This window comes from Terrapene carolina, unplaced genomic scaffold (genome assembly GCF_002925995.2).
Source record: "Terrapene carolina triunguis isolate 2854851 unplaced genomic scaffold, T_m_triunguis-2.0 Scaffold179, whole genome shotgun sequence".
Classification (NCBI taxonomy): domain Eukaryota; kingdom Metazoa; phylum Chordata; order Testudines; family Emydidae; genus Terrapene; species Terrapene triunguis.
In genome coordinates this window covers 3,760,750-3,774,595 of record NW_020664530.1, presented here as the reverse complement: position 1 = coordinate 3,774,595, position 13,846 = coordinate 3,760,750, and the positions used below count along the sequence as shown (strand labels likewise).

Here is a 13,846-nt window from a genome sequence, read left to right as displayed (position 1 = left end):
TCAAATAAATTTGTTAGTCTCTAAGGTGCCACAATTACTCCTGTTCTTTTTGCAGATACAGACTAACACGGCTGCTACTCTGAAACCTGTACTGTATTTGTATATACACAGGCATATTGAGCCTAAATTCTTCAAAAGTGCTGATCATTCACTCTCTGGAAATTGGGTGACTCTAATTGAGTTCTAGTCTTTTAAAAAATAAATAAATAAAATTAGGCCACTGTAGTTATCCAAATTGAAACATAATCAGGACACTGGGCTTGATGCCTTTTGCTCTCTCCCTGGGATCTGTAACAGATACTAGTGGTCAGAGCCTTGATTTTACATCTTGTTAACAGCACAGGTATCTTCTAACATTCTGGGGCACTGATTCAGAGGGAAGGAGAAACAGGTAATTGAAAAATGCCATTTAAGTGGAAAGAAAAGGATATATCTTCTTGTTCTGTTTTTGTTTGTCGCTGGTTGTTCTAGGCATAGCCCTTTTATACCTACAACTATACCGCGTCACAAAAGACCAGAAGTACTTGCAGCGATCCCTGGATTATGTGAAGAGAATACTTCGTAATCTGAATGGACGAAGGGTTACTTTTCTCTGTGGTGATGCTGGACCCCTGGCAGTAGGGGCAGTAGTGTACCACAAACTAAAGATTGACAGTGAGTCTAAGGAGTGCATCACAAAGTAAGTATCTGGTGATAGTGGAAAAGGCTGTACATTTACTCAGGATCCCTTTATATATGATCAAAGACCAGTATTTTAATAAGTGATTGCCAGAGGTTTCATATTTCAATAACGCTGGCTTGGGAAAAGTGCTCTTGCTTTCCATCAAACAGATGTCTGTCTTTTATACCTATGTCCTGGGAAATTTTGATCCAGAGCCTTTTTGAAGGCTTTCCAATCCTTGATGTCCCACTGGGGATGATAAGAACCGGTGTGCTGTGCAGTTTGCATTCGGTACCACAACTGCACCTGTTAGCATTCTGCCTGTATACCTTACTGTGCTAGAATTTGCAGATTAACTCTTGAGGACTGGCTCCACTTTTGTATTTCCAGTACAGTTTTATATTTAGAAGTTTAATCAGTCTCTTTCTAATCCAGGATCCCAGCGAGATTAATCTCTGCTGCCGCTTTGATGTGAATATCCATTTGTTTGTTTTTAAAACAGACAGCTCTTATGTTAGAGTAAATCTTATTGTCAGATACCCTTCTGGATGCAATTGTAGTAACATTGTTTTCACAAAGCATGAAAATAAAGTCTCTGTGAAATAAGATTAAGAGCAGTAGATTTTCTAATTAGCCTTTGCTTGAAAATTATCTTCAGGAGAAAACATGAAAATGTAATTAGTGTTAGGTGTCTGTTCCCTTTTTTTTTAAGGGTGTGTGTGTATATATACACTCAGATACCCAAGTGATTGGTATAGTATGAATAGCGCAACTATCTATGATTTTTGTGTTCCTTTCCTCTTCTTTTTTTTCCTTGGAGCTGGTCACGCAGTGGTGTGATATGAAGATCTTTTTATGCTCAAATTCCATATTTGCAATTTTTAAAAAGAGAACAGTTTAATATGAGTCTTAAATCTGGTATATCATTGATGCATCAAACGGTGTTAATAATTAAAGCCATTTTTTTAAAATGGATTGTTAGTAGTGAGACCAAAGCAAGAGTCTTTCAAATCACTGGTTCAGATCCAGCACGAGCTAATAGCCAACAACCACCTTTGATAACTATGTGAATTGAGGTTTTGGTCTAAATCCGGGGACAGATGGTCATATTCAAATTAAACACACACACGCACGCACAGTTTCAACTAACTGGCACCTTCTGGGCAATTCTACAGAGAAGACAGGATTGAGCTGGCACGGAAACTGATCCTCCCTCTCCCATTTCAGGATTGAGGCATGTTGTGCTGCTGCTGGCTTCCCATGCTGTACCTACTTTGTGGGTGGATTGAGGGTTTCACTCCCTGGGGCTGTCAATCTGGCCCCATTAAAAAATCCCTAAAGTCAAACAAAGCACTTTTGTAAAATAGCAAGTCCTTGTCAAGCATTTGATGCTATATTTTTTTACCTACAAATGATGGGCCAAATCCTGAGATTCTTATTCAGACTTTTTTTATTAGAATTTCACAGTTTGGCCCATCAGTTGGTGGCTATTTGAAATTTTAAGCAATCCTTTTGTAAATTATTTTCGTCATCAGTAACATTGAAGTTGGGATTTTAGAGTGTTAAAGGCCCAAGATGGTCTAGTTGTCTGGTAACTGCAAATTTTATTCCCAAGTCAGAGCCAGTAAAATCTCCTGGGTTGTATTCCGACCTCTGCCACTCATTTGCCATGTGACCTCTGGCAAGTTGCACTCTGTGTCTCAGTTTGCCATTGAGTAATTGCCTAGCTCCCATGGGTGTTGTAAGGTGAATTATTCTTTGTCAAGAGTGTCGAGATCCATTGCTGAAACGGTTGTCAAAATGCAACGTTTTCATAGTATATGAAACTTTTTAAAGTGCAGCAGCTCAGTAAACTGCAGATGATTTTAGGGGCAGCTGAGGGCTAGTGGATTGAACACAAAGCTGAGAGTCTGGAGATTTTGGGTTCTGTTTCTGAGTCTGCCACTGTCGTGTGTTGTGACCTTGGGCAAGTCACTTAATGGTTCTGAGCCTCAGTTTCCCCATCTGAAATGGGGATATAATACTTCTCCACCTTCAGTTTGGGATCTGCAGATGAAAAATGCTGTGATTGCACAAAGCATTATTATTAAGTAATCAAAAACTGCCATAGGAGAGGTTAAAGAAAGTCTGTTCTGATTATGTTCCCTGAGCCAAAAACAAAATGTGTGAGACATTTTAGCAAGCTCTCATTACCTCTTGATTGGATTGGGTAGCATACCATATACAGAAGGAGAACTCTAGTATGTCCTAATGAGATGGTACACTTTTTTTCTTTTTTTTTGTTTTTTGACCCAGGCTTTTGCAGCTCCAGAGAACGATCATAAGCACAGACTCTGAACTTCCAGATGAGCTTCTTTATGGCAGAGCAGGTTATCTCTATGCTTTGCTCTATTTGAATACAGAAATTGGTCCAGACGCTGTACCTCAGTCTGTTATCAAAGAGGTAGGAAACTTCATATTGCCAGGTACTACCGTGTCTTTGAGGTGGAATCATATCTGTTGTTTCACTTCAAATACAGGAAAGAAAATATGAAGTAAACTTCCACCTAACCTGCAAAAGAGAGTTCATGGGGTAGTTTAGTGAGGAGAAACACTTGGGACCTGATTCTGCTTTTATTTACCCTCTTATAACTTCAGTCAAGTTACTCCTAACTTGTACCAACATGAGGTCAGAAACAGGTCCTCTCTGTTTAGCTCTTACCCATGAAGGACTTCACTTGTCACTCTAACTTGTTTCTTTAGTAATCCATGTAAACAGTAGTAAAGCTAGATGCAATGAAAGGAAAGAGGATATAGAATTTGTGAATTCTTCTACAGCAAAAGCAGTACTTAAGTATACAACTGAACTTTTAAAATTTTATACTTTTAAACAAAACCTTAATTATAGGGGTGGGGCTGGAATCACTGCTTATTAAGATTGCTTGACACTTCCCATTGTAAGACTGTTCTCAGTTGCTTATAACTCTTCCAAACTTTAACCAATTGGGCTGAAACTTTGCATGCCAGGTATCTGCCTCAGCCTGAATTTTCAGGTCAGCTTTTTCTGAGTACAAGGCTAGGGAGAAACATGTTCTGTCAATGTTTGTTTGTTGTTTTTTTTTAACTGATCTTTTCTTTGAAAAGCTCTAGTGCTTTCATGCTTTGGAGCAGGGACTTGAAATTTGGCAGGAGGAGTGGCCTTTGTTTCAGGGATGTGCCTTTTGTAGTCCCTGTGAAAATTTGGGGGTCAGTATGTGTGGGAGAGACTGAGATTGGGGGAGGAGCTGGGACTGAGAACCAGTGGGAAAGAAGGGGAGGGTGGAGGGGAGACATGTGCTGAGGAGCTGGGGTATGGGGGGAGAACTAGGACTAGCTGGTGATGACCTGGGTGGAGATGGTGAGACACAGGTTGGGTGAAGAGCCCAGTGGGAGCGGGCAGGGGGAACTAGAGGCCACAGTGAGGGAGAGAGACTGATCAGATAAGGAAACAGGAGGGGGGAACTGGGACTCACTTGCGAGGAATCTGGGACTGAATAAGGAGCCAGGCTGGGACTGGCTGGAGGGGACTGAGCAGAAGGGAACATGCTGGGGTGGGGAATTACCAGGAAAGTTTGTGCCTACTGCAGAACGTACCCCTCCAAAGTCTGGAATAGAACTGAGTATTCTTGAGTCTCACCATTCCTTTGTTGTCAGGAAATGTGTCTGAAACCCACTGGCAAAGAGTCTTATCCCTCACACCTACTGCTGCTATCAGTTACTCCCTTAGCTCAAGTGGCAGAGGTCTATGTGTTGGCTCTAAAGATTCCAACCCTGTTGATGAATACCCATGTGGGTATCCGTATGATGCCACATGATGGAATTTCCTCCCCACCCCTGGTTTTATTTAAAAAAACAGAAAAAGCCCTAGGAAATTACACACACAAAAGGTATGTTAAAAGAACATCATTAAGGTTTCAAAGTCAGGCACTCAAAAGTTAGGAAATGCCAGAATTAAGGTTGTCTTAATTGGGTTAGAAGACAATTCTTCAGGACTGCATTCAACTGTCTTAACCTTGAGCCCATCCTTTCTGTTCCTACATCCCCTGCCTCATTCACTACACACCTTCCAACTTCTGCAACAAATGAGGCAGGTGACCTACACACAACAGCCTCCTTCATTACACAGCCCTGTTGATCTCAGCGCAGGTTTGTCCTGTGCACCAAATGAGGCAGGGATCCTTTGGAAAAAATAGTATGTGATTGTGTAATTAAAGACTGTATTATAATACACATGCACAAGGGAGGGAGGGCAAATTAAGGTTAGAGCTTTTTATTGTACAGAAAAATTGCAGTTTTTCTGACACTTAAAAGTCTTGATGGGATAAGGAAATACGATATTTTGTAGTGCAGAGGTAGACTTGTATATTGCCTCATATTCTTTGATACATTCTCTCTAGTGTTGTGTCTTACAATTCTTTGTAAAGTAGTCCTCTCTGAATAAATGAAAGCGATATTCATGGCAAGTGTTTGTTGTTTTATTTCAACATTAGGTGGTAGATGCCATTATTGAATCAGGTAAAAACTTCTCAAAGGAGGAACGCAAGACTGAACGCTGCCCTCTGTTGTACCAATGGCACAGGAAGCAGTACATTGGAGCAGCCCATGGCGTGGCTGGGATCTATTATATGCTAATGCAGGTAGGTAAACTAGTGTTCCAAGGTAAGGTTCTTTTGTATGAAACAGTAGTTAAGAGTTTCAGTCACTTAACATAATGGTCCCTAAAACTTAGTAATGTCTGAATCTTATTGAGGGCTTTATTGTGCGTGTTAAAGGTCCCTCTTGACCCTCACTCTTCCAAATTAGCTCTTGACTCTTCAGTTATTTCTCTCACCTGTTTTCCTGTTCACAGCAATGAACTTGCCATCAGAAATGCCTTTGTTCCTCTTTCCCTGATCTCGCCTACACCAACCACCGCTTTGAGTACATTTTCCACCATCTCTCAACTCCAAAAAACTACATTATCTCAAGCACCTTCATCCTGTTGATTTCTAGCCTGGTTTATTCTGATGTTCCCCACTCCCTTGGGTTGTTGCCCACAACACTGCCCTGCCTGTTGCCCTTAACCAACTTGCTGTCCTCTGTACTTTCCCTCTTTCCGGCACCTCAAATGCCATCCCTCCCAGGTCCCACAGTGACTCTCAAAGGCGAAGCTGACATTTGAAGACAAGCTGCACATGCCTCATCTTCATATTAGTGATGAGATCTGGAAATAATTTCAGCAAATGTCATTGTAGCTATTGGGCTGCAAAGTCTAATTTATGCCCCTCGCTCTACTTTCCAAAGGTGCTGGCAGTCTTTGTTCTGCCTCAGGTAATATCAAGTTTCTTATCTGCTCATGCAGAGCACCCCTTTCCCCGCAAAGTGCAAGGAATTTGTTTCCTTTCAGTCTGAGTGCCATAATTTACTGTGCCCTCTCCTTGACCCTCCCACTTTTCCTCCTCAAGAAAACACTTTTTCCCAACAAGTTTCTGCATCTTGTCTTGCTCCCCTTTTCCTCCCCTGTTTCTCCCCCCCCACTCCATTGACCCTCCTGATAACATCCCCTCCCTTAGGAAAATCACCATGTCTTTCCAGCCCTTTCCTCTTTCTTTGCTGTTTCAGGTGGTTAATTAACAGAAATAATTCTGTCAAATACTGCTGGTTGTAAGTGGCAACTACTCTGATCATAAATCTAGGCAGAATTGTAATTTCTTCCTCTGTAAGATTGCTGCTTTTGACTATTACCACAAAACCTACTTGTACATTATTAGGTTTATGCCTTTTCATTGAACATTAAATGTTGTGACTCACTCAGAGTTGAGTCCCTTCCTGCAGAAGGAACAAGATATGTGGGTTTTTGCCAATACTAGGAGAACTTTTTGGCAAAGAACTTAGGAGTTTTTTATTTCTTTAATTATAATCCTACTTTGTACTTACTGCCTGTGATCTGAGGATCTCTAGCCCTTTACAAACAGTTCCTTGCAACACCACTGTGAGGTTAGTAAGTATTAGTATACCTATTTATAGCTGGATGAACCAAGGCACGGCAGTGTTAAGTAGCAGCAAGCCCGAGCAGATATGAGCCAGAAATCTCAAGGCCAAGTCCCCTCCTCTAATCATTAAATAAACTCTTTCCCTCCATCTAACAGTTCTTAGCTAATTAGTAAGTTTGTGTCTTTAATAACTACTCTATTTATTATTTGTATTGGCCCATTTTGCTTGGTCCTGTCCAAATACAGAACAAAAAGACAGTCCCTCTCCCAGAGAGCTTATGATCTCAGGCCAGGACTAATCTACAAAGTTCTGTCGGCATAGCTGTGTCGTTCAGAGGCATGGAAAGACAATGCCCTGTAGCTAACGTTGCTATGCCAGTGAAGCCCCCAGTACAGACACAACTGTGCCCACGGAAGAGTGCTTCAGTTGGAATAGCAAATGTTGCTTGGTGAGGTGGTGTTACTATGCCGACAGAGAAACTCCTGTCAGCATACGTTGTGTCTACCATAGTGGGCTCTGCTGTATCTGTGCTAGGGACAGTAATTCTTCCCAGTTACTAGCTTGGTGCCATTGTTGTGGTCTGAGTGAAATAACATTCTATAGAAACACGGGTCCTATCACTGGCTCTTAACTTTAAAAGAAAGGTCAACTTAAATTAAAGTTGATTTTGCACAGACCTAAATGGGAGCACAAGCAAGGAAAGAAAGATGTAAAAAGTCTCACTCCGCAGGTGTATCCCTGCATGAGGACAGAATACAATTGCACTGAGGTGGCACAAGGACTACACACTGCTGGCGCAATCAAAAGGTGGTCCAGTGGCTACACTCCCCCTGTGCACAATTTGAGGCTGTGTGTCTAAGGCCATGTCTACACTAGCAACTTATGTCAACTCAACTTATGTCGGCATACAGCTGCCGCAGTAAGCGCATCATTTGTGCGCGTGCATGCTTGTCTCCTTATGTCAGCGCGCTGTATCTATGCAGAGTGTGGTGCACCATGAGTAGGTATACCAGTGTGCAACTCTTCACCATCCAATGCACTGTCTTTTGGGAAGCTTTGGCAGTGCATGATGGGGCTGAAACAAGTTGTGCCAGGGTGACTGGGAGCATGGGGTCAACTTGCCAGTTTGCAACTGTCTCCATCCCATAACGTCATCTGTATCTCCATAATTTTTGCATTCTCCCCCCCCCCCCACACAAAATCCCACAAACCCGCATGGCTGTTCTCGATGTCTGTCCTCTCTGACAAAAACATGGAGCCTGGACAGCTCTGCACTATTGTCATAGCATTGCAAGCACAGGGCACGTGATCCTGCAGTATTTGCAGAGCCATGGGGAACATGACGATTCCTTGGAGGACATATTGGTATGGGTACCATTATGTCCTGGTACATCTCCCTCTCCTTTTCCTGTGCCTTTCTCCTCTCTACCCTATCCTTCTCCAGGCTGTCCGCAATGTTCATGCTCCAGGCCCTGTGCTTGCTATCTGATGCAGCATTGGCCTGCGGGATCTCATTGAACATGTCACCTTGAGTCCTCTCCTTTCTCCTCCTTATCTGACCCAGGCATTATTGTCCGTGTATTCGCTATGTAGTAGCGTAGGGCAGGGGCACTGGATACTGGCACCGTTTTGCACAGGTGGTGGTGATTTTAGCTATGCCTCACTCCTGAGGGTAACAAAGGTAGAGAGCACAACTGCTGCTGGCGTCCTGAAGCTGCATGGGCCTGTGTATGCTGCTAGCCCGTGTACTGCAGTGGTGCCTGCTGAAGTTATCACTGAGTAGTGTAGGAAGGCAGCCTTCCCTAGAAACCTTTGGCAGAGGATTGCAGAATACCCCCATGGAAGTTTCATTGAGATCTCTCTGGAGGATTCCTGGGACATCCCTGTGCATGTAAACAAACTGCTCTGCCTGCCCCCTGCCTTACTCTAGAACAGGGATTCTCATACTGGGGGTCGGGACCCCTCAGGGAGTCACGAGTTCATTACATGGGGGTCGCGAGCTGTCAACCTCCATCCCAAACCCTGCTTGCCTCCAGCATTTATAATGGTGTTAAATATATTTAAAAGGGTGTTTAATTTACTGGGGGGGGGGGGGAATCGCACTCAGAGGCTTGCGATGTGAAAGGGGTCACCAGTAAAAAAAAGTTTGAGACCCATTGCTCTAGAAGGAATGAAAAGCAGATAGCAACTCTACCTCTCTCGGTTGTACCACCATCTCTTCCAGCATGAGTAAATTAATGAAAGGTCCAAAGATGTATCCTGCTTCTTTGGGGGGTGCCATCCCTGTAACTGAATATCTACACACTTACGCGTGGTTCCTTCCTCTGCTTCGGGTTCATCCATGCTCGACTGGCTGGACTGAGGTGGAGTCCTGGCTTGCTGCACAGCTGGATCCCCCCCGATTGCCTGTTCCCCGTACTCCTCCTCTTCTTCACCATCTCCTCCTCCTCCTCGCTGTTCGCAGCAGGGGCCTGTGACTCTGGCTCACTGGCGGTATCCGCAGTGCTGTTGGGGGTGGTGGAGTCTCTGCCAAGTCTGAGCATGCAGCTCTTTGTAAATGCAGCTGGTCTGCGGCTCGGCCCCAGATCGATTGTTGGTCTCCCTGGCCTTGTGATATGCCTGCCGCAGTTCCTTGGCTTTCATGCAGCACTGCTGCTGGTCTCTGTTAGACCCCTTCTCCTGCATCCCCCCGATCAATCTGCCCAGAGATGTTGACGTTTCTGTGGCTGGTTTGGAGCTGTGCCCGCACAGCCTCCTCTCCCCACAGACCCAGGTGATCCAGTATCTCCTGTCTACTCCAGCCAGATGTGTGTCTGGAGTGTGTAGCCAGCATGGTCAGCTGGGCAGTTCCATATAACAATGGAGAGCTGCTAGGTGTGCTTGCCAAGCTGGGCAATCACGAAAAGGAATTTCAAAAATTCATAGGGCATTAAAGGGGAAGGAATGCGTTTCCAGTTTCTGTGACCCCGACAGCAGAGTTCACAATGGTGACCAGAGATGTCAGTGTGGGGCATTGTGGGATAGCTGCTGGAGGACAGTTACGGTCGCCTTAAGTAACTTAGGCTAGGTCCACACTACCCGCCTGATTCAGCGGGCAGAGATCGATCTTCTGGGATCGATTTATCGCATCTCATCTGGACGCGATAAATTGATCCCAGAAGCGCTCCCCCGTCGACTGCGGAACTCCTGCTTGCCGAGAGGAGGAAGCGCTGTCGACGGGGGAGCTTGCCTGCGCCGCGTGGACCCGCAGTAAGTAAACTTAGTTCGATCTAGGAAACGTCGACTTCAGCTACGCTATTCTCGTAGCTGAAGTTGCGTTTCCTAGATCGATCCCCCGCCCCAGTGTGGACCAAGCCTTAATGTCTACACTAAGTACATTGACCGTAGCTGTATGCCGCTCAGAGGGGTGGTGTTCTTAAGTAGGCATGACAGGGCACTTACATCCATGGGAGCCTAATTTAAGTGTAGACACATGCACAGCTAGGTTGATGTAACCTGCCTTGCATCAATCTAACTGTGTTGTGTAGACAGTGCCTAAGGCACGCTTGCTACCAGAGCTCCTGCCTTCTATCACAGGCCTAAGATTAGCCCTAAGATTCTTGACTGGAGAGTCATTTCTGTGACACTGCAGCACCATCTAGATCTAGTTGTGAATCGCCACTCACTCAAAAGTTTCTCTTCTCTCCGGGAATTCATCATGGAATCCCTGTCATTTGAAGAGTTTAAAGAACAGGTTAGAGAAACACCTGTCAGGCATGATCTAGAGCAGTGGTTCTTAACGTGTTTACCATCGTGGGCTGCATATGCAGGTCTCTGTGTTATGTGGGCTGCATCTACACAATATATATACTACCTGTACATCTACAAAAAAAATTAGGTTTAGTATTTGTTATCTGACAGCATTATGATTCAAATTGATATAGGGCCTTTCATTTCAACACTGGCAAATGTCTACGAAGAGCATTTTAAATTAGCAAAAAAAGTCAAAACATTAACTGTTAAAATTAATTAATGTACTGTGAGGTTTGCATGGCAGGGTGTATTGCCCTCCTCGCTTCTGTGCTGCTGCTGGTGGCTGGGCTGAGCACCCGGAGAGCGCAGCTGTGGAACCTGTCTGTAAAGATGGGAGCCCTGCATGGTGCGGAGTGCCTCCCCAGTATCTAGACCCCCTTGCGCTGTGCTGGCACACATGCCTGCCCTGCAGAGACAGGGTGCCCTGTTTGGGGCCGAATAGCCCCTCTAGGGACTGTCCTTTCCAGCCCCGCACCCAGGGACTGCCTCCCATGCACCTAGCTCCCCACCTAGGGACGGTGCCTTAATATCTAGCCCCCCATCCAGGGACTGCCTCCGGCCACCAGTTCCCTACGCATCAGCTGCAACCCCCTTCTGCAGTCCTAGCTCCCTGACCCCTCTCCCCCCCGCCCCGCATGCCCACTGGTCTCTTACCTCCACTGCAGGTAGCTCAGCTGTGCCGCCTGCCCTGCCCACTTGCCGCTGTGGTCCTAGTGCTAGGGAGCCTGCTCCAGCCAGGGTCACTGGACCTGCAATCCTGTGGTGTGGGGGGGGCACTGAGCACCCTGGTCTCCTGCTGATGCTACTGGGTCTGATCCTGCTGGGGGCGGGGGGCTGACACCGCTGGGCCTGAATTTGCACCCCCTCTCCCCCGCCAGCTCAGTGCCTGGGGCAGGTGCTCCTCCCATCCGACCATAGTTACAGCCCTGAGGATATCGCATGGGCTACAGCTGTGTGCTGATTAGGCCGCGAGTTGAGATCGGCTGGTCTAGAGATATTTAATCCTGCCTTAGTGCAGGGGGCTGGATTAGATGACCTCTCGAGGTCCCTTCCAGCCCTATATTTCTGTGCTTTTCTGGAGAGCTGAGGGATTTATGTAAGTACCTGTGATTAATGGTGAAACAATAATGTCACCCACTGATAGCACAGTAGCTGACTTTGGTACTTATAACTAACTAGGCCAGCAAAGTAAACATTCCTCGTCTGACATAAGAAAAAAACCAAGTAAATAGATATTGCAGTTTCAAGGTGAACATATTTGAAAGCTGTAGATGTTTAAAGTCTTCTCCTTTGGCTCTAGGAGTATGAATTTGCAGCGGGGTGCTGTCCTATTAAATGCAGATCTGCAGAAGCACTGTAATAAAATTGAGCACAGTGGGCAATAATTTAAAAAGACTGATGAGGTCCCTGTCACTGACTCAATTACGGGGTCCCTGCTACGCCCAAGGCTTTCAGGAATTTCAGATATCATGTGGGCTTGGAAAAGAATAGAGCCTTATTGTGAAAATCCCATAAAGTAGGTGGGAGGGGAGATGAATGTTAATTAGGAACACCTGCAAGCCCCACAATGTACTTACTAATTAAGTATAAAGGTATTGGTATCAGCACTTCACCTAGAAGTGGGCATGCAACTCAGTGGGTATACTCTCCTCTATGGCAAGAATGTAAATCCTATTAACATTAATGCGAAGTCATAGGGAGTATCTAGGGGAAGAATGGTAGCCGTGTTAGGCTATATCAGCAAAAAGAACAAGAGTACTTGTGGCACCTTAGAGACTTAACAAATTTATTTGGGCATAAGCTTTCTTGGGCTAAAACCCATTTCATTGGATGCATGCAGTGGAAAATACAGTATATATATATGCCTACTGTATTTTTTATATATATATATATATATATATACATATATATATATACATACACACACACACACACACAGAACATGAAAAAATGGGTGTTGCCATACCAACTATAATGAGAGTAATCAATGAAGGTGGGCTATTTGATTAGTCTCGTTATAGTTGGTATGGCAACACCCATTTTTTCATGTTCTGTGTGTGTGTGTGTGTGTGTGTGTGTGTTTGTGTGTCTATCTATCTATCTATCTATCTTCCTACTGTATTTTCCACTGCATGCATCCATTGAAGTGGGTTTTAGCCCACGAAAGTTTATGCCCAAATAAATGTGTTAGTCTCTAAGGTACCACAAGTACTCCTTGTTCTTTTAGGGGAAGAATAGCATTTTTCAAAGATATTTAGGTGCCTAAAGATTCACAAATGCACCTACGAAGATTTTCAAAAGCACTTATCTGCAACACTAGGCAGGCACCTAAATAAATATTGAAAATCTGGTCCTTGATGTCTGTCTTCTGGATGTGATTCTTCCCAACCGACTGTTGGGCTGACTGTGTTAGATCCTGCCACTCAGTTTGTTTACTTTCTTCAGCTGTCCATAGGTTTAGGAAGCTTTATTTATGATGAAAATACTTTACCGTCATAAACATTTAGAAAGATGAGTCATTGGCCACAACAGTACAACAGTACTCTGCTAGCTGCCTTATGAGGGACAGCTCATGCCAGGTTTGTATTTCACGCAGTTAGGCCATTGTTTTAAAACCAGACTGGGCTTATATATCTTTTGTCTTCAAGTGTGTGTTGTAAATAACCAAACCACCTTCCTCCTTAAGTGCTCTCTTGTGATGTAAGGCATTGATAGAGGTCTAGGAGTCTTGAAACTTGTGTTCTATTCCAGTTCTGCCACAGTCATCCTGGGTCCTCTTGATGTAAGTCACCCAACGTGCCTCAATTTGTCCATCTGTAGAAAGGGGATAATGCTGCTTTTCATAAGGGTATTGTGAGGCTAAATTAATGAAATGCTTATAAAGAGCTTTGAGATTTGTACATGGAATTTTCTACATATGAGAATTTGTGTACGCAAAATCGAATGGACAGAGTAAAGAATTGCATTTTAATATGTGATTATTTTGTTCTTAGCCAGTTTCAAATGTGGATCAGGAGACCCTGACGGAGCTGGTGAAACCGAGCATTGACTATGTACGTCATAAAAAATTCAGATCTGGGAACTACCCATCATCATTAAGCAATGAAACGGATAGACTAGTCCACTGGTGCCATGGTGCACCGGGAGTCATCCACATGCTAATGCAAGCTTATAAGGTAAGTCTTTCTCTTATACATGTACGCACACATCCTCAGGTGTCCGTATGTCTACAGAAGTAATTTTTGATCTTCAGGCTCCTAGTTTTGAAATCTTGGTCTGTAATCTTTGAGTCTTTATTCAGAATGTTAAAGGTGTCTTTAATTTTAAAAATCAATATCTCTAAACCACCTTTTACTTTAAGGATTGTAGTATTATTAAGATGTAGTGCTTACTGCTGATGTC

The 13,846-nt window shown here is 44.2% G+C and overlaps 1 protein-coding gene across 1 annotated transcript in view; it reads left to right on the top strand.

Annotated features, from left to right (window-relative positions):
• Positions 1–13,846, top strand: part of LOC112113134 (lanC-like protein 2) — a 56,282-nt gene that overhangs the window by 30,837 nt on the left and 11,599 nt on the right. Inside the window, exons 3-6 of the mRNA XM_026654029.2 lie at positions 472–679; positions 2,957–3,104; positions 5,170–5,316; positions 13,438–13,620. Coding sequence (XP_026509814.1) covers positions 472–679; positions 2,957–3,104; positions 5,170–5,316; positions 13,438–13,620 — 686 coding nt within the window. The remainder of the gene's footprint in view (positions 1–471; positions 680–2,956; positions 3,105–5,169; positions 5,317–13,437; positions 13,621–13,846) is intronic.